The sequence below is a fragment of the Lithobates pipiens genome, unplaced genomic scaffold (genome assembly GCF_037356315.1).
Source record: "Lithobates pipiens isolate NorthernLeopardFrog02 unplaced genomic scaffold, aLitPip1_a1.2 Scaffold_27, whole genome shotgun sequence".
NCBI classification, from domain to species: Eukaryota; Metazoa; Chordata; class Amphibia; order Anura; family Ranidae; genus Lithobates; species Lithobates pipiens.
Window position 1 is genome coordinate 119,963,167 of NW_027507788.1, and position 22,174 is coordinate 119,985,340.

General features: G+C 42.8%; 1 protein-coding gene across 2 annotated transcripts in view; it reads right to left on the reverse strand.

Moving 5' to 3' along the window:
- Positions 1-22,174, reverse strand: part of FAM83E (family with sequence similarity 83 member E) — a 130,651-nt gene that overhangs the window by 106,827 nt on the left and 1,650 nt on the right. For both annotated transcript variants that reach the window (XM_077457414.1, XM_077457412.1), the window contains exon 2: positions 2,326-2,910. In XM_077457414.1, coding sequence (XP_077313540.1) covers positions 2,326-2,775 — 450 coding nt within the window. In that variant the 5' untranslated portion in view covers positions 2,776-2,910. The remainder of the gene's footprint in view (positions 1-2,325; positions 2,911-22,174) is intronic.

Below are 22,174 nucleotides of genomic sequence, written 5' to 3' on the forward strand. Positions count from 1 at the left end.
GGTTCAGAGTCCAGGGTTAGGCTCTAGGCTCCTTTCACATGATAAGCCTGCTTGGATCTGCATGTCCGTTTTTCAGGCAGGCCTGAGCGGGCCCCACATTGACTCCTATGGGCAGGCGGATGTCAGAGGCTGACACCCGCCTACCATCCGATCCGCTAAAAACAAACATATGACGATATATTCGTCTGACAGATCGGATGAGATCTGATGAAAACAGGCACGCTGTCTGGTTTCGTCCAATCTCCCCATAGAAATCAACTGGGCTCTGACAGGTCCCTCCCTGCTCAGTGAGCAGAGGCGGACCTGTTATCCGCCTGCTGAGCGGATCCGCACCGCGTGGAAAGGGCCTTACTTTCAAAATATTTATTGGAAGTTTTACAAAAAAAGAACAAACATCAATACAAAAGTATAATAGTCAGCAAAACAAATAAGCAAAACAAATGGGTTGAAAGGAATAACAACACCCACAATACAATACCCAAAATAGTAAATTCAACAACTATTTGTTCGGGGATCAATGTCCTTCCCCCTGATACATTGATGAGAGGTGCATATACTGTATATTAGAGACCACCCCTCCACCCCTCTGCCAAGAGACCGAGTATTTAAAACGCAATACCACCATGCTTTGAGGTAGTCAAACACACAAGAGAACAAAATTAAAAGAGAAGAAAAAAAAGAAAAGAGAAGAAGAAAAAAACAATAGGAGGTCCTGACCTGGGTCAAAGGAGGCATACGAACCCTCAGAACCAGTGAATACTATGTTAACATACAATAGAGACATGCATATAGTTAGCCCACGGTTCCAGGTCTGTTCAATTTTTTTAAGTGTGTCCTTTAGAATGCTAACAATATTTTTATGCAGCATAAACTGTGTGACCTTATTCTTAGCCTGCACTAAGGATACAGTAGGCTGTTTCCAGGACTTGGCAAGAGTCATAAAATTAAAAATATCAAACATTGTAAACAGTTAGGTATACCAGGCACTGGGGTGTTAAGAAGTGCTAAATTAGGAGTCTGGGGAACTGACTATCCCATAACCCTAAGAAACAGGGTGAAAATGCTGTTCCATAAGCCACAAATCCTTGGGCATTCCTACTAGATATGGCACACTGTCCTCAGCATTTGATAGCCCCGAAAACCTAAGGGCGGCACAGAGGGGTACATCCAGGGTTGGACTTTATTGGAAACCTGAGCCTTGCCAGTGCAGTCCAAAGCAGCATGACTCATGAAGAATAGATAAGTGAACTAACTAAATAGTTTTTTATTATATACAGTATGCAGATGTGTTTGTTAAATTGACCTCCTCCTAAATTGAGTTCCTAATGCCGCATACACACGACCGGACTTTCCTGCAGACTAGGTCCGATGGTCTTCCCGACGCACTTTCGGCAGATTTCCGAGGAACCTTCCAAGCGAACGGACTTGCCCACACACGAACGGACTAAGTCCGTTAGTTTTGAACGTGATGATGTAAGACGGGACTAGAAAAGGAAGATCAATAGCCAGTAGCCAATAGCTTCCCTTGCTTGGTCCGTTGGACCTGCATACAAACGATTTTCCCGATAGGAATTGAGTCAGTCGGACAGAATTGAAACATGTTCTATTTCTAGGTCCGTCTGATTTTTTATGTGAAAAACAATCTGATTAGCCCGCACACAATCGGATTGTCCGACAGAGTGACTCCGTCGGACCTAGTCTGCCGGACTGATTCCATCGGACCTGCCAGAAAGTCCGGTTGTGTGTACGCGGCATAAGTGTTTAATAGGTAAGCAGAGAGGGAAAGCATGTACCTACCAATAAATGTTTAGTAATTTGTTCCTATACCTTATACAGGACCCCAAAATCATCAGTATGCATTGTTGTTAGATGAACACTGAGATTGTGATTAATTATCTACTTTAGATAACAGTTTAAAATGTTCCAGTTTAGTCAATTATTGTCTCATACAATCCTGTCCAAACTTGGTGAAGAAGGTGTATCATATGTGAGCCCATGCACATTTAGATTTCTGTACAATACCTTATGAGACTGTGATTGATATATACATAATAATGCATTGTGTTTCTGACAACTTTTGTAGGATCATCACCTCCTGATGCATTTTTAGCAATATAGAAACAAAAATGTAATAAAAAAAAAAAGTAGTATAACAGATAATCTCACTAATAGACCGCCCCCATAAAATAAATACACTACCAAGTGGTTTAATTCTCCAGGTTCACCAAAACCTGAAATATCAGTTTTTAGTTTCTGAAGCTTTAAATAATATTGAATCAGCAAGCATTGTAAAAGTAAAAAAGAAAAATAAGGATGAAAGAGTACCTTTGTGGCGCTTTGTATGGCTCTTCTGATAACCACCTTTATGTGTGGAGCATTATTTGAAGGAGGGTGAGTGTAGACCTCTGCCCGTGTAATGCCTTTCCAGGTATCTCCTTCTGGCCATCCCAGATCCAGCATGGGTGTCGGGACATCAGTTTTTCCAGGCCAGTAACTCATACTTAGATCATCATCCAGCTCCGAGTCTTCCTCATACTCTATTTTTCCCAACTGTGAATCCACTGCAGAACTTGCTATGGAAATGGCTTCCTCTCTGGAAAGAAAGTTCCGCATTTCTTCATTTTTTAGGTAGCTTTGAAAGTCATTTTCTCCAGAGGATAAAAGTTTTTCCAAGGCAGTCCTTTGCTTTTCAGAGTAATAAAATTGGGGACTTGCCTCAGTAATGTCCACAAATTCCAGGTCGTCCTCAAGGCACTTGAGCTGAGAGTTTGCCATCTTCAAAAAAATTGTTTTCCCCAATCCTTATCAACAAACTATTTAGGAATAATGGCTGGCTTGTCTATTTCCTAGGACTGAGACAACCTTGAAGTTGTAACAAAAATGTCCTCTACATTGATTGCAATGTGACAGCTGCAATTGGATAAACAGTATTAGAATGCTGATAAAAGAGCACATTGTCATTTACACAAACTGTTTTAAGGTTTTAATTATTTAATGCTTAGCCAAAAATGATTACAAAAAAAAAACAAAAAAAAAAAAACAACAACTATTGCACCAGGTATGCATTTACCAAGATTTAGTTTTTCAAACACAACTAGTATGTAACAGACTGAATTGCTAAAAGCCACTTGCACTGTTCTGTACAGTTAAAGCTGAACTCTATACTGCTCCTCCTCTGCAGGGCTGAAATCACATTCCTTTACAACACAGCCAGTCAGCCATGATCTGCACAGGCTGTATCTGACTACTGCAACTACACTGCCATTCCGACCAAAGAATTTCACAGGTCAGAATGGCAACATAAAAGGCTGTGAAGGCTGACAGGCTGTGTGTAAAGGAATGTGACTGCAGTCCTGTGTAGTGTGGGGGAGGGGGGAGCTCTATACAGTGCTGGGATGGGAATGGAGCTCTGCCAAGTGACCTGCCAGGGGTCCTCTGATTCTCCAGCAGTGATCCCTGTCCTCTGATTCTTCAGCTGTGATCCCTGTCCTCTGATGTAAGGAGGAACTCTGGGGACTCAAAACTCTTAAGCCACTTTAAGTATCTTGGCGTGTGGTGGGTGTTTCTGAACGCACATTGGAAGTGGTGGGTGGTAGTGGGAGGGGGGGGGGGCATGTCAACTTTTGCATCGGGCCCACAAGCTTCAAGCTAGGCCTCTGAATATATAGTTAGTCAGGCTGAAAAAAAGACACAAGTCCATCTAATTCAACCAATAGAAAAAAAAAACAGATAACTCCCACATACAGAGTCTTATACCCACAGCTGATCCAGAAAAGGGCAAAGAAAAAAAAACTATAAAGCATGGTCCAATTTTCTCCAGTCTTTGTCTATGGGTACCTTTAATATACTGTATTCAGACCAAATAATTAAAAATGCAGTAGCCTATAGCAGATATTATATTTTATTGTTCTGACTGATCTAAAATAATTAATAGGTCAAAGTTAGTTTGGTTGCTGATCTGGTTTCACATCTTCACTTTAAAATACCTTAATAAATAAACTCCACCATGACAGTAATTGGAACAGAACTGAAGTTGATCCCAATTATTATACATTTTTATGGAAAAAATGACATCATATCAGATAAATAGTGATCTGCACATTTCAGTAGAAGATTATTATTAGCACGTAGTAGCTATTAAATACTTGATTGTGTTCCATTTCTAATTTTCTGCCTTGTCTGTCTTTACCGTCACACTTAGATGTGCCCTGGGGCAAATATAATGATTGTTTATCTGATCTGCTTTTTCGGAAAACACATTCTGGTAAGAATGTACCCAGGACTATTGGGTTTCTAACTTATTTTTATACTGTTTGAAGTGTCTATTTGGCCATACACACACCATACACAAGTTAACTTTTTTTTTTGTAGTTCAGCCAGTGGACTGAATGGAATAAAACAAACAGGCCCCTCCATCAACCAGAGTAATCCCTCCCTCTGGGACAATGTATTTTCACAGCGGGAATTGCCACTATAGGAATACACTAATCAATGGCTGCAGCTGCTGATCGTGACATTTTTTCAAACGCGTTCAAACAGAAGTCAATCAATCTCACTCTATCTCACTTCCATAAGATTCACCTCATTTATCACAGGGCCTACAGAACCCCAGTTTTCTCACATGGCATTGGGTGTAGAAATGTAGGGCCACCCAGGTGACCTGGTTCATCTCCTTTGGCAGTGTTCAAAATTACTGGGACAACTTAATCCTCATAATTAATGTAGTATTTGGTACTTCCATTCACAACCATGCACTTACTCGTATATTCAGTCGCTTGGATTCTCTCAACCTTAATGTTCACACCACCATTTTGGGTATAATGTCGTTATTTGCAACACGTAGTGTTATTATACTTAGGTGGGTTGTTAATGCCACTCTTACTAAATGTCACTGGACCTCTAAACTGAACAAACTAATAACAATGGCACAAGTCTGTGGTGGTCCTGTCAGTTGTAAATGGTTTTCCTCTTCCCTGGAACTGCAAGAGAGCTTTTCTTTTGAAAAACAACATACTTACTGGCTGGATCACTAGATGAAAATAGAAGAAGAAAGCCTAAAAAAGGAAACTAATACAGCAATTAAATCTAAGATTGGTATGCTGCAATATAATAAATGTGTGCTTTTGAGTTTATTACCTCTGTAACCTCCACATATGGACAGGGATAGTCACAATAAGAGCTATGACAATATTTAATAGACTATGTCAAAAAAATAGTTCTGGCCAGCTCACTAGATTGATTTAAAAAAGAGCTGGATGCATTCCTAAACATCACTGTCGGGGGTGCTTAGAATGGTCAGCTTTTATTTCTAGGGCTTGAAAAAAAAACTTAAATAGGTACTACAGTCTTTTTGAAAAATGCTCTAGCTCCTGAATTTTATGAGCAGACACTTGCCAGCCCAGTTATCTAGTGCTGTCTTTACCCAGGCCAGTTCTTCACCGGCCTTCAGATCTCTGGTGCTGCCATCTTGGCTTTGGAAGTGCGCTGTGACTTCTTACTCCCCATTCTGAACACATGAGATCATGCTGTGCTTTCAGACCAGGACCTGGAGCCATATGACGTGTCCCAGGAGGTTGCAAGTAGAAGGGGAAGGGAATATCCAGCGTTCTCGTCTAGGCAAGAGTTGCGTAAGTGGGGGGTGGGGGTGGTACTCTGCTCTCCTCCCTCCTCTCTCACTGGAGTGCTAAGCTGTGTAGGGGCGGGGAGTGGCCGTCTCAGTCTCTCAGCAGCTCGCTCAGAGGCTGAGACGGGTGTCAGTCCAGGGACTCCCTGGTAGATCCAGACTCCCATTGTTGGGATGACACGGTGCCTGGACTGATATCCATGATGTCAGCAGAGAGAAGACTTCAGTGTAAAAATAAAAAGTAAAATAAATAATAATAAAAAAAGATTTTCAAGCGCCCAAGCGCAGAAGTGAACACATATGTAATTCGCGCGGGCATAGGAAAATGGTGTTCAACTTCAAACCACACATGTGAGTTATCACTGCGATCGTTAGAGCAAGAGCAATAATTCTAGCTCAACCTCCTCTGCAACTCAAAACTGGTAACCTGTAGAAATTTTTAAACGTCGCCAATGAAGATTTTTAAGTGCCAAAGTTTGTTGTCATTCCAAGAGCGGGCGCAATTTTGAAGCGTGACATGTTGGGCATCATATTACTCGGCGCAACATTATCTTTCACAATATAGAAAAAAATTGGGCTAACTTTACTTTTGTATTATTTTTTAACGCAATAAAATTGTGCTTGTAAGACCGCTGTGCAAATACAGTGTGACATAAAGTATTGCAATGACTGCCATTTTATTCTCCAGGGTGTCTGAAAAAAAGATATATATAATGTTTGGGTGTTCTAAGTAATTTTCTAGCAAAAAAAAAAAAATGATTTTAACTCAAAACAAGGCTCGGGGCTGAAGTGGTTAAAATCTTCAACATTTATTGATTCTCCATAAAAGACACAGTAACAGACAGCAGATGTGAATGCGTTTCAGCCTTGTGGGCCTTGTTTACTACCATTATCTGTCGTTTATGGAGACTCAATACATTTTGAATATTTTAAAGAGCAAGCAAGGAGTTGCGGATCATCTTTTCTCTTAAAGGATAAGTTCACCTTTGGGAACATGTAACTCTCCTGATTGGCTGACTGACTTTGATTGACAGCAGCAGGAGCCAATTGAGCCATGCTGCTGTCTTAGCGAATGAGGGGGGAAGTCTTAGACAATCCTGCAACATTGCTGGATAAAGATTGGCTCAGGTAAGAATTAGGGGGACAGAGGGGGCTGCTACACATAGGTTTTTTATCCTAATAGCATTAGGATAAAAAAAAACCTTCTACCTTTACAACGCCTTTAAAGCTGAGTTCCACCCATTTTTTTAGTTTATTGAAAGTCAGCAGCTACAAAAAGTGTAGCTGCTGACTTTTAATAAACAGACATTTACCTATCCAATGGTCCAGCGATGCGGGCACCCGGAGCCTCGCTCCTCTCCTCCTCCTCTACATGGCATCATCATAGCAACTGTGGGCACTTGGTCGTGACAGCTTACGGCTTCACGGCCGGGCACGCACTGCGCATGCTCGAGTCGCAATCGGCTAGGCAATCTTCTGGGACTTGTGACATGTCCCAGAAGTTTACTTGCAGAGGGGGGCCACCTAGGGTGAGAGGAGGAGTCACCCAGGAAGCCAAGAAGAGGAAGTGGGAGAGTAAGTCCCACTAAAAAGAAGGTACCCACTCCCCCCCCCCCCCAAAAAAAAATGACATGCCAAATGTGGCATTTAAAGTGGTTGTAAACCCTTACAAACCACTTTGACCTACAGGTAAGCCTAGATTAAGGCTTACCTGTAGGTCCAAAAATATCTCCTAAACCTATACGGTTTAGGAGATATTTGCCCGAAGAGAGGCACTGCTGTCTACGGCGCATGCGCCGTAGACAGCGGCGCACAGGCGCACTGAGCGCGGCATTTCCAACAATGGAGCTGCCGCGCGTGTCGGCTCCCATGCGCATGCCCTGGAGTGACGTCATCGCGGCTCCGCCGAATGACAGCGGCGGAGCTGCGAGACCCCACCGAAAAGATGGATGCGCCGGACTACAGGGGACAGCGGTGACATCGCTGGCTCCTGTGTCAGGTAAGTGACACATAATGGACTACTATGCAATGCATAGTAGTCCATTATGCTTTGCCTTTGCAGGGAATGAAAGAGGAAGTAAACCCATCAGGGTTTACTTCCTCTTTAAGGGGGTGAGGAGTGCTTAAAGCAGAAGTTCCACTTTTGGGTGGTACTCCAATTTAAGGCTATCGTTTTCACAGGGGACAATGCTGTAGCCCTACCCCCGAATGAGCCAGATTCCTTTTCCAAGTAATTACCCCTCAGCCAGGCACAAATGATCACAGTCACTCTTCGGCTCAATAACACGTCTAGTTGTTCTTTTTAGTGTTTTTGTTTTTAGAGTAAATGGGATAGGGTTGACGGAATAGAGTGGGATACTCCAAAAATGAACCATGCACAGACTGAGGACAGTAAACTTTCTTCTGTAGAGCTTGGTTGCCTCCTTCCAACATCAATGCAACACCTTTCTCCTGTGCTACCAGACTTCAGACGACAGCTCCTCAGCCAGCTCTCTGTAGTTTCAGCATCTAGACCCTCAGGTGGCCCACCTGAGACCTCACGAACAGCAAGCACATGGCAGCGCTGCCCAGAGGGCAGCAAGCCCTCCAGGTTGTGTTCTTCTCCTGATTGAAAAGACCCAGAAGCTCTGTGTCTCCGAGTATTTATACATTCTCCCAGCAGCCTTCAGAGCCACCCTCCCTGGGATGCTGCTATTTGCAGCACTCCACACCTACATTCCAGAGAGTTCTACTGTTCTCTGCAAAGCATAGGAACCAGTCAAACCAACAGCTGCAATACTGAGCAGACCTAACTAATCAAATGCAGCTGCACTGATTACTGGGTGCACAACTAAATGTACATAATACAGCAATTGCAGCCACACCGATTACAGTCAGACAAAGCTAAATTTACCTAACAACAACAATGCAGCTCCACTGAACACATTACGCCCAAACTAAATCTACCTAATCCTAGCACCTATCTAGGAGGATGCTGCATACTGCAAAACAAACATAGTATCACCCTTTTTTAACCACTTGAGATCCGCGCTATTGCCAAATGACGGCATTAGCGCGGACCTACATTTCCAGGACTACGTCTATTGACGTCGTCCTGGTTACGAGCGGCCTGCGCGCCCCCTGAGGGGCGCGCGCGGCGCGCTCTGTGATCGGCGAGTCCATGAGACTCGCCTGATCACCGATCCGTGTAAGGGGTCGATCCCGACCCCTTATCACGTGATCAGCTGTCAGCCAATGACAGCTGATCATGTGACAGAACGGAGCCGGTAATCGGCTATTATTCCTCCTCGCGCTGACAGCGCGAGGAGAGAAAAAAAAAGCCGATCACCGGCGGCCGTGATCGGGACATCAGTCCCGATCACGGCCAGCAATACAGCTGACCACCTGCCCCCTGCCAGTGCCCACCTGCCCACCGCAGTGCCATCCTGAATGAAAGTAAGTGCCCCCCATCAGTGCCACCCAGCAGTGCCCATAGTGCCCCCAGCGCCACCCACAGTGCCACCCACAATGCCACCCACAGTGCCATCCAGCAGTGCCACCAACAGTGCCACCCACAGTGCCCACAATCTGCCGCAAAGGTGCTGCACCCCAGTGCCGCCCATCAGTGCCCAGCAGTGCCGCCCATCAGTGCCCAGCAGTGCCGCCCATCAGTGCCCAGCAGTGCCACCTATCAGAGCCACCTATCAGTGCCACCTATCAGTGCCCATCAGTCCCATCTATCAGTGGTACCTATCAGTGCCCATCCGTGCCACTTATCCGTGCCACCCATCCATGCCATCTTATCTGTGCCCATCTTTGCCCATCAGTGCCGCCTTATCTGTGCCGATCGGTGCCGCCTTATCTGTGCCTATTAGTGCCGCCTTAACTATGCCTATCAGTGCCCACCAGTGCAGCCTATCAGTGCCCACCAATGCAGCCTATCAGTGCCCACCAATGCAGCCCATCAGTGCCCACCAATGCAGCCCATCAGTGCCCACCAATGCAGCCATCAGTGCCGCCTAATCAGCGCACTTCAATGAAGGAGAAAAATGACCCGTTTGCAAAATTGTATAACAAACTATTAAAACATGATTTTTTATTTTTATTTTTTTGCATCTTTTTTTGTTTGTTTAGCAAAAAATAAAACTCCGAGCTGTAACTAAATACCACCAAAAGAAAGCTCTATTTGTGGGAAAAAAATGATAAAAATTTCATTTGGGTACAGTGTTGTATGACCGCGCAATTGTCATTCAAAGTGCATCAGCGCTGAAAGCTGAAAATTGGTCTGGGACTGAGGGGGGTTTAAGTGCCCAGTAAGCAAGTGGTTAAGAAAGGCTAAAAACAACAGACCCACTGACAGGATCAACAGATAATAATGTTACAGAGGCAATTCAGAAAAAACAAAACTGGTGTGTTAATGCTAGTGGCAGACTGCAGCATACTGTATTTATTGTTTTTAGCTTGCCCGTAGTTTCACTTTAGCTAATGTATATATTTTATTGGCTCATTACAAGGGAGTGGCATGAAAAAGGGAAAATATATAGCTTTATTGAGAACAATAAATGTTTAGTGAAGGTACAGTGACAAACCTAAAGATAACCAGCTCAGTATTGTTACTAGCACTATGCATAGGAATGCTAACATTGCTTATAATCATTAACAGGAACAAGTGAAGGGTGGAGAGCAGTTAGACGTCTAGCATATAATTGATATTTAATAATTGTTATTACAGACTGTGAGCACTCTCATAACCGACAATATAAATACCACTACATACAATGAGCATAATGGACGTTCCTATGTACGCATATATAAAAATGCACTGTAATTAAAAAAATACACACTGGGTAGCATTGCATATTCGTTTTAAATGCATGTCACCTTTGTGAACTGAATCATTTAAAAGACAATTGAGTTGTTATGCACTGCCTCATTTCAAGAGGATTCCACTCTCCCTATTACATTTTACATAACTCCCAACTGTCCCTGATTTGGAGGGAGTGTCCCTGATTTGGAGGGAATGTCCCTGATTTGGAGGGACTGTCCCTGATTTGGAGAGAGTGTCCCTGATTTGGAGGGAATGTCCCTGATTTGGAGGGAATGTCCCTGCTTTGGAGGGAATGTCCCTGATTTGGAGGGACTGTCCCTGATTTGGAGCAATGTCCCTCTGTCCCTCATTCCACCTCATTTGTCCCTCATTTTTCTCCGATCTGTATAGTTGTATATAAAATGCACTTTTTAGCTTTCAAAAAGTTCCTCGGTACTAAAACCTTTCATCCAATTTCTAAATTGCTGCATTTGTACATTTTAAATGCCAGTATAAAGGAATAGGAGTGGTGATAAAAAGTCCTTGTGGATTTAATTAACCGTTTTTTTCGGTTAATTCTCTTGTAACCCCCCTGGCGATATTCCCGAGTTTGGCTCGGTGTGGATTTTCAGTACCAAAAGCGGTAACCCCGAACCAGACTCGGGATCGCATCACAGGATCCAGGTACATATTACTTACCTTGTCCCCAGGATCCTGCGATGTCCCCCCGCTGTGTGAGCGAGCCATCCTCCGCTCAATCTATCACGTAGCCGAGCTCTGTTGCCTGCCAGCGTTGTGACGCATGGGGATGGAGAACGGCGCCAAATTCAAAAAGTAAAACACACAATACATATACAGTACACTGTAATCTTACAGATTACATTACTTTATCAATTTATTTCACCTCCCTTTTGCCCCTAGTGGTTTGTCCCGTGTCCTGCATGCAGTTTTCTATCATAAATAATGTTCTTTTTGCCTGGAAATTGTCCATAGCAACCAAAACCTTCCCTTTACATCAAAAGTGGTTTTAGACCAGCTAGAAAACAGCGATAATAAATTAGAATCACTCGCAGAATTGAGCGATAGTGATTTGTGGGGAGATCCGTCATCAAACACTAAAAGTAATGACAGTGACAATTCTGCAACTGAGCAAATTTCAGTATTTTGATTCGATTACATTATTGAATAATTTGTATTATTATTATTTATTATATTATAATTTATGATTTAGTTTTCATACCTGAGATGTCTACTAGACTCTGGTTTGGAAAGATTTAAGTGAGTTATTCCTAAGAATTAATGGCCTACAATATAAAACGCCAAATTTCCATGCAAAATAATTGTACTGCTTTCAGCATCAAAAATCGGAAATAATCGTACCGCCAGGGAGGTTAAGGGGGTGTGGCAGGGGGCGTGTCCTATGTCTACATATATTTGTTAGTAGGTGTCCCTCATTCCCATCTCAGAATGTTGGGCGGGATGCATTTTATAATGATACTAAAGACTGTGATTCCATACGTGGGGCAGATTCATCTCACCACAATGTATTCCAAAGCATCTTTTTTTGGGTTTAAGTATATCAAAAGTCAAAACTTTTCATTTTAAATTTGGAAAGAGCGAGAGAAGGATTAGAACATCGGTTTCTTTGCTGTTTGAGGTCCACCTTTAGGAATTTATCTTCTCTGCTTGTCCTGGTGACCATTTTCACTTGGGCAGAAGGTAATGAGCAATTCTAAGTTTTACATCTGTCACCTGAATAGGAACAGAGGGAACAAATCTTCCACTCGTAATTTGTCCTCATTGTAGGGAAATTTTCTTTCATACGATGTTATGTCTGTGGGGCAGAAAGGGGTTGATTTACTAAAGGCAAATAGACTGTGCACTCTGCAAGTGCAATTGCTCCAGAGCTTAGGAAATGAGCTCTGCTGACTTCCATCATCCAATCATGTGCATGCAAAATTGCTGTTTTTTTTTTCTTTTATTTTCCTTGCATGTGATTGGGTAAAGTGAGCCTTACCTTATTTACTACGCTCTTGAGCAACTGCACTTGTACACAAAGTACACAGTCATTTTGCCTTTATTTAATCAGCCCCAAACCCCGTGAACAATCTTCACAGTCTTCCTAAAATCGTTTTCCTCTTCTGTTCTACAATGATCATTTACCGTACCTCCCAACTTTTTGAGATGGGAATGAGGGAGACCTATCAGCAAAAGAATACAGGCATAGGACACACCCCTGGCCACGCCCCCTTAAAGGAGAATTGTACAAAAAAAAATTCAAGATTAGTTAAACCCACAAGGTGTTTTTTTACCACTACTATTCCTTTATATTGGCTTTTGTAATTTACAAATGTAACAATTTAGAAATCAGATGAAAGGTTTAGTCCCGGAAAACACTTTTTGATAGATAAAAAGTGCATTTTATATACATCTATATAGATCAGACCAAAATGAGGGACAAATTAGGAAGAAAGAGGGACATTGCTCCAAATCAGGGACAGTCCCTCAAAATCAGGGACAGTTGGGAGCTATGTCATTTTCTAATCTATCCAAAACTAGAAAAAAAATGGTCTTTGGATATTTTTTTGAAAGACTAACATTTACAGTGAATATTGGAATGTGCTTGAATCAGGTTACATGTTAATTATATGTAATGGTCATATGTAAAACATTTAAAATATGTGTTCAGTTAAGGTGCTTAAAGTAGAACTTCCGTCATTGTTTCATCTTTTCATCTGTTAAATATTTTGCCCTTGTTGTTTTAACTTTGGATAATAAAACATTTTTTTTCTGCCAGTAAATACCTTATACAGACCACTTCCTGTTTCTTGTCTGGTGAAAAGTCTAGGCTTATGACATCATACTCAGTTCTCTCTCTCACTCTCTGAGAGTTTGCCAGGAAGGGAGGGGGGATGAGTCATAAGAGGGCCAATGAAAGCTGGGGGGCTGCAAAGCTGGAGGTGTGCCTCTGTAAATCCAGGAAGTAAACAGGCAGCAGCTTCACAGTTAAACTGGATGCAGCCAGACTCAGTGGAGGTAGATTTCTGCAGCATATTTGGCAAGTACATAATCACAGTATTTATAAATAATATGCAAAGTGGTTGAAGGGAAGCTTCAGAATGGCAAAGATGTTTTTATTACAAATTATGTGAGCAGACTGCTGTTCCTCTTTAAATGTAAATTAAATAATCAAGTACAAAAATAACAGTAACATAATTACCTGCCTGGTCTGTTTATGGCTTGCATTGGGCCTCTTCAATGTCTGAAATCGGACCCATGTTGCCCCATAACAATGAATCATATGCAAGCTTGCCCTAACTTGATGCTGTGGGCAGCAGGCAATTCTTACTTCAGAAGCTGTCACAGATGGGGCCACCATGTTTAGCATTGCAGTGAATACTCTACATGTGCACATCTGCTTGTCCAGTTCGGTTGATTTCCAGATTTTGTCAAGAAAAATAAAAATTGAAAAAGAAGTATAAAGGGGGCCATATACCATGCAATATGATTGTAAAATCTCCTTTAGATCTATCATCAACCATGCAGTGCAAGGGACTGCCTGATTTTATAGAAACTCAATGGATTGTTCAAGGGGGTCCTTCTATTACATAGCTTTGGTAAATTTTAAGGAAACTGTACAGAGATTTTACAATCAGATTGCATAGTATATGGCCAGCTTTAGCGGTTAGGCTGGAGTCACACCTATGCATTTTTAGTGCTTTTTGCATTTTGCAGATTTGCACTGCAGAACGTGTTCCATAGGAAACCATGGTAAATGGACTGTAGTGCAAATCTGCAAAACGCAAAAAGCACTAAAAATGCATAGGTGTGACTCCAGCCTTGCTGGCAGACACTGAGCGCCAGTTCACACCAGATGCAGCTCAGTGCACTTTTTTCTGCACTAAAAATGCATGCACAGTGTTTTTCATGTATTCCAATGGCTCTAGCCTAGTTCACACCAATGCAGTCAGTTCCAGTCAGTTTTAGGCTGGATTCACACCTATGCATTTTTAGCGCTTTTTGCATTTTGCAGATTTGCACTACATCCTATTTAACATGGTTTCCTATGGAACACGTTCTGTAGCGGAAAACTGCAAAAAGCACAAAAAATGCATAGGTGTGAATCCATCCTCAGTTTCCAGTGCAGAACTTGATTGGAACTGACTGCACGGATGTGAACTAGAGTTCCAGTGCGGTTTTGATACAATTTGCTATGTTCCAGTACAGTTCTGTGCAGAAAAAATGCAGCACGCTCTACTTTTTCTTCTATATGAGAAAAAGACCGGAAACTGACTGGACTGATGTGAACTGGAGCCATTGGAATACATGGAAAACACTGTGCATGCATTTTTAGTGCAGAAAAAAGCACAGGGAACTGCATCTGGTGTGAACTAGCACTAAATTAATACTGTATAATCCAGTAAGGGGCAGATGATTAGCTAGAACAGGGGTCAGCTACCTTTTGTAAGTAAGTGTTAATTTACAAGCAGTAGACAACAAGTGTGCCAACGAACAGTGTGGTGTAGTTGTATAGTTTGTTTCCAGTTTTTGCTCTCATACTTATGGCTAATGGCAATTCAAACTCATAAAATCAGCCACATTTCATAATCTCAGATCATCCCCAATTTCTCCACATTCAGACTTCAAATCATCCCCAGTTCCAGGAATCTGAGACTTCAGATAATCTCTTAGGCTGGATTCACACCTGTGCATTTTTTAGTGCTTTTTGCATTTCGAAGATTTGCCTGCAGTCCGTTTGACATGGTTTCCTATGGAACATATTCTGCAGTGCAAATCTACAAAATGCAAAAAGCGCTAAAAATGTATAGGTGTGAATCCAGCCTAACGCGCTTTTTGATGCATTTTGCAGAAATGCAGGGAATTTTTTTAACATGGGTTCCTATAGAACATGTTCACATCAATGCATTTTTGTGCCTCTGCGTTTTTGGAAAGGGTCGGGGACTTTTTTTAATGCAAAATGCAGCGTTTTGCATGTAATAGAAGTCAATGGACCTGCATCAAAAACAGAAGTACCGCATTTTTAACAGCGTTTTGCCGCGATTTGCGTTTTACGTTTATTTTTCATTTTATTTTCACTGTATATAGCTGGTTGCTAAGCAACCACAGTGTAAAAGAAAAACGCAAAACGCGGAAAAATCGCAGTAAAAACACGTGTCCAAAAACGTGACAAGCACCGCAAAAACGCTCAAAAGCAACATACATAGATGTGAATCGAGACTAAATCCTGAACCTTCAGACCTCATAATCCCCAATTGCAGAACCTTCAGACCCCATATAATCCTCAATTCCAGCACCTTCAGACCTCACATAATCCTCAATTCCAGCACCTTCAGACCTCACATAATCCTCAATTCCAGCACCTTCAGACCTCACATAATCCTCAATTCCGGGACCTTAAGACCTCACACAAATCCCCAATTTCAGCACCTTCAGACCTCACATAATCCTCAATTCCAGCACCTTCAGACCTAACATAATCCTCAATTCCAGCACCTTCAGACCTCACATAATCCTCAATTCCAGCACCTTCAGACCTAACATAATCCTCAATTCCAGCACCTTCAGACCTCACATAATCCTCAATTCCAGGACCTTAAGACCTCACATAAATCCCCAATTCCAGCACCTTTAAACCTCACATAATCCTCAATTCCAGCACCTTCAGACCTCACATGATCCTCAATTTCAGCACCTTCAGACCTCCCATAATCCTCAATTCCAGCACCTTCAGACCCCACATAATCTTCAATTCCAGCACTTTCAGATCTCACAGAATCCTCAATTCCAGCACCTTCAGACCTCACATAATCCTCAATTCCAGCACCTTCAGACCTCACATAATCCTCAATTCCAGCACCTTCAGACCTCACATAATCCTCAATTCCAGCACCTCCAAATCTCACATAATCCTCAATTTCAGCACGTTCAGATCTCACAGAATCCTCAATTCCAGCACCTTCAGACCTCCCATAATCCTCAATTCCAGCACCTTCAGACCTCACATAATCCTCAATTCCAGCACCTTCGGACCTCACATAATCCTCAATTCCAGCACCTTCAGACCTCACATAATCCTCAATTCCAGCACCTTCAGACCTCACATAATCCTCAATTCCAGCACCTTCAAATCTCACATAATCCTCAATTTCAGCACGTTCAAATCTCACACAATCCTCAATTCCAGCACCTTCAGACCTCACATAATCCTCAATTCTAGCACCTTCAGACCTCACATAATCCTCAATTCCAGCACCTTCGGACCTCACATAATCCTCAATTCCAGCACCTTCAGACCTCACATAATCCTCAATTCCAGCACCTTCAGACCTCACATAATCCTCAATTCCAGCACCTTCAAATCTCACATAATCCTCAATTTCAGCACGTTCAAATCTCACACAATCCTCAATTCCAGCACCTTCAGACCTCACATAATCCACAATTCTAGCACCTTCAGACCTCACATAATCCTCAATTCTAGCACCTTCAGACCTCACATGATCCTCAATTCCAGCACCTTCAGACCCCACATAATCCTCAATTCCAGCACCTTCAGACCTCACATAATCCTCAATTCCCGCACCTTCAGACCTCACATAATCCTCAATTCCAGCACCTTCAGACCTCACATGATCCTCAATTCCAGCACCTTCAGACCTCACATAATCCTCAATTCCTGCACCTTCGGACCTCACATAATCCTCAATTCCAGCACCTTCAGACCTCACATGATCCTCAATTCCAGCACCTTCAGACCTCACATAATCCTCAATTCCAGCACCTTCGGACCTCACATAATCCTCAATTCCAGCACCTTCAGGCCTCACATAATCCTCAATTCCAGCACCTTCAGACCTCACATAATCCTCAATTCCAGCACTTTCAAATCTCACACAATCCTCAATTTCAGCACGTTCAGATCTCACACAATCCTCAATTCCAGCACCTTCAGACCCCACATAATCCTCAATTCCAGCACCTTCAGACCTCACATGATCCTCAATTCCAGCACCTTCAGACCTCACATAATCCTCAATTCCAGCACCTTCAGACCCCACATAATCCTCAATTCCAGCACCTTCGGACCTCACATAATCCTCAATTCCAGCACCTTCAGGCCTCACATAATCCTCAATTCTAGCACCTTCAGACCTCACATAATCCTCAATTCCAGCACTTTCAAATCTCACACAATCCTCAATTTCAGCACGTTCAGATCTCACACAATCCTCAATTCCAGCACCTTCAGACCCCACATAATCCTCAATTCCAGCACCTTCAGACCTCACATAATCCTCAATTCTAGCACCTTCAGACCTCACATGATCCTCAATTCCAGCACCTTCAGACCCCACATAATCCTCAATTCCAGCACCTTCAGACCTCACATAATCCTCAATTCCCGCACCTTCAGACCTCACATAATCCTCAATTCCAGCACCTTCAGACCTCACATGATCCTCAATTCCAGCACCTTCAGACCTCACATAATCCTCAATTCCTGCACCTTCGGACTTCACATAATCCTCAATTCCAGCACCTTCAGACCTCACATAATCCTCAATTCCAGCACCTTCAGACCTCACATAATCCCCAATTCCAGCATCTTCGGACCTCACATAATCCTCAATTTCAGCACCTTCGGACCTCACATAATCCTCAATTCCAGCACCTTCAGGCCTCACATAATCCTCAATTCTAGCACCTTCAGACCTCACATAATCCTCAATTCCAGCACTTTCAAATCTCACACAATCCTCAATTTCAGCACGTTCAGATCTCACACAATCCTCAATTCCAGCACCTTCAGACCCCACATAATCCTCAATTCCTGCACCTTCAGGCCTCACATAATCCTCAATTCTAGCACCCTCAGACCTCACATAATCCTCAATTCCAGCACCATCAAATCTCACACAATCCTCAATTTCAGCACGTTCAGATCTCACATAATCCTCAATTCTAGCACCTTCAGACCTCACATAATCCTCAATTCCAGCACCTTCAGACCTCAAATAATCCTCAATTCCAGCACCTTCAGACCTCAAATAATCCTCAATTCCAGCACCTTCAGACCTCACATAATCCTCAATTCCAGCACCTTCAGACCCCACATAATCCTCAATTCCTGCACCTTCAGGCCTCACATAATCCTCAATTCCAGCACCTTCAAATCTCACACAATCCTCAATTTCGGCACGTTCAGATCTCACATAATCCTCAATTCTAGCACCTTCAGACCTCACATAATGCTCAATTCCAGTACCTTCAGACCTCAAATAATCCTCAATTCCAGCACCTTCAGACCTCACATAATCCTCAATTCCAGCACCTTCAGACCTCACATAATCCTCAATTCCAGCACCTTCAGACCTCACATAATCCTCAATTCCAGCACCTTCAGACCTCACATAATCCTCAATTCCAGCCACTTCAGACCTCACATAATAGATAGATAGATAGATAGATAGATAGATAGATAGATAGATAGATAGATAGATAGATAGATAGATAGATAGATAGATAGATAGACAGATCAATTTTCTTTTGCTATTTTCTTCCCACAAAAGTGGAGTTACCCTTTAAAGTGGCAATAAAGGTTTGTCTTAGGAAAAAAAAAAAACATGTTATACTTACCTGCTCTGTGCAGTGGTTTTGCACAGAGCAGCCCTGATCCTTCTCTTCTCAGGTCCCTCGCCAGCACTCCTGGCTCATCTCCCTTGAGCTGTTAGCTATGGGAGGCGCTTGGGCGTGCTCGCTCCTGGGCCCTGCTCTATGCATCCATAGGACACGTAGAGCCACAGCTCTCTCCTCATACACACTGTCGGACAAAGTTGTCGGAAAATCTGATCGTTTGTAATGTGATGACGTTATTTCGTTACGACGGGACTACGTTCAGGCTAATAGCCAATAGCTTTGGTCTAGGAATTTGATCAGAGCATGCGTGGCACTTTGTCCGATCGGAATCCTCTATAAACGATCGAACAAAGTCCGATTGGATCATGTTGTCGGAAAATTTTATAGCCCAGCTCTAAAACTTTGTCGGCCGGATATTCAGACGGAAACAGTCCGATGTAGCCCACACACTGTCGGATTATCCGACAACACGGATAATCGGACATTTTCTGTCAGAATGTCTGACTGTGTGTAAAAGGGCTTAGGGAGTGATGGCATAGCCAAGGTTATCTTGCACATCACTGGATCGAGAGGGGTCTCAGGGGAATATTAGGTGGCTGTGGGAGGAGCAGCACCCAGAAGGTTTTTTACCTTCATGCGTAGAATACATGAAAAACCTTCAGCCTTTGCAAACACTTTAATGTAAAAAACAGTTTGACTTTAGAACCACTTTGATGTCTTTTCAAGAGTTATTTCAATGTTTTCAGCTTTCTTTAAAATAATATCTGGTGATCCTGCCAAGATTGTCCTCGTTCAGGCACTTCCTTTACTTCATGTCATAAGGTGACAACTCTCTGCCTCAATCTCCCAATTACATGCCCTCATAAGGGAGATTACATGTGTTCTTCCTGAAGCACACTGCACAGGCACGTTCCACTGTTGTCACCATCAGGCAACCCGCCGAGAGAAATGCCAAGTGTTAATTGCTAGAGTGCATGCATGAACTCAAGTGGCAGCAAAAAAAAGCTTTGTTAGATCAACAATGCAAAAACAGAGTAAAGAAAGGTAAAAACAGTATTTTATTTTTAAAAGCATTTTTTTTCAGTAAGGGTTTACATGTATGCACTTTAACTACAATGAAAAGACCAAATGTTATGCGTGACAAATTCAAATCATCTTTTACTCATCTGTCTGCAGCAAATAGTAATCTGATTGGTTCCTGCATGCACTTTTCACACCACTAATGCTCTTTGCAATGTTTTAGTAAATAAAGTTTTAAAAATTGTTGTTAAGTATGACAATGTGATAAAAGCTGAAGAACACCTTTTCCTATTACCCACAACAATGGATCTTGTATGCTGTTATATGTATCGATCTGGAGTAGGGCTCTACTTCTCGTTTAACATGGGTGGCTGTTTTTGTATACAAGGAACTTTATTTCTCGTCATTGTGTCTCATTTGTGTGTTCAAGGATCAGTCCGGGGGAAATTTACACTGAACAGCAGCTTAGACGCTCATTGTAAAACCTGAAATAACTGACAGTGACACAGAACTAAAACAGTACGTAAACATGAGATAGCAAATAGATAACAGAAGATTATCTCACTATCGGAAGATGATCTCATTATTGGAAAAATTATTTAACTAAAAGTTTAATTATTTCATTATTAATTAAAAGTTAATTTACACATAATACACGCTGGATGGTAGCCTATAAATAAACACAGCTATGTGATTAACACACAGCTTCTGTGCTGAGCACAATAGTCTATCGGACAAAAAATTCCTGCTTGGATGAATACCTTTTACCTCTACAAAGATCTTCCACGACGTCCTGCTGCAGTCGTGATATACCATGAACAGATAGACATTTTCTGTTTCTGTTTTCATGGCAGTCTACAAAGTAATTTTTCACATGTACTTTTGTATCACAAAAAGGAGACATTAGTGGAAAATGTCTTAAACTATATTCCAAGTCCACCCAAAATGTATATTTCAGATGACCCTTTAAATACATTAAAGGGGTTGTAAAGGTAAATGTTTTTTCACCTTAAAGCGGGAGTTCGGACGTTTTTTTTTTTAAAAGTCAGCGGCTACAAATACTGCAGCTGCTGACTTTTAAAATAAGGACACTTACCCGCCCAGCGCGCCCGTGATGTCGGCACCCGAAGCCGATCTCTCGATCGTCTCTCGGGTGCTGCCGCCGCCATCTTGGGTATGGGAATCAGGAAGTGGAGCCTTGCGGCTTCACTTCCCGGTTCCCTACTGCGCATGCGCGAATCGCGCTGCACAATAAGGATGGTCCCCGCTGTCCCTGGGATACGTGTGTTTCCCAGCAGACAGCGGGGGACCCGCAGGAAGTGGTGTAAATATCCGCAGATTCTGCAGATATTTATGCCGGAAGTGGGTGCAAATACCTGTACTGTACAGGTATCTGCACCCCCCTCCCCCCTGAAAGGTGCCAATTGAGGCGCCGTAGGGGAGGAGGGTTCCGATGAGCGGAAGTTCCACTTTAGGGTGGAGCCCCGCTTTAATGCATTCTCACACTGCCAGCGCCCCCAGTCCCCACGTTTTACTTACCTGACCCCTCGAAAGTCTCGCGCTCGCCCCCGCCGTCCTCTTCACCGCTCAGCCTGGCCGCTGATTGGCTGGAGTGGATGGATTGAAAGCAGCGCAGCCATTGACTCGCACTGCTGTCAATCACATCCAATGACGCAGCGCGTCGGGGGGCGGGGCCGTGTCATACAGCGAGTAGATATAGCCGCCGGCTGTATCACGGGAGTGCGCCCGCAGGTGCTTCTCACCACGCAGGGAGCTCGCATGAACGTGAGAAGCACCTGCAGGAGGAAGCCGAGACAGCCGCCGAGGGACCCCAGAAGAGCAGGTTCAGGGCCACTCTGTGCAAAACGAGCCGCACAGTCGAGGTAAGTATAACGTGTTTGTTATTTAAAAAAAAATAATAATTTTACTTTACAATCCCTTTAAGGGGGTGAATAAGGCTCAGGAGGGCAGTTTTTTCAATATGAAACAAAATTCAATAACATGGGGACATGGTCTCAAACTAACTGGAGGAAAGTTCATAAATAATACTAGGAAGTATTATTTTACTGAAAGGGTAGTTGATGCTT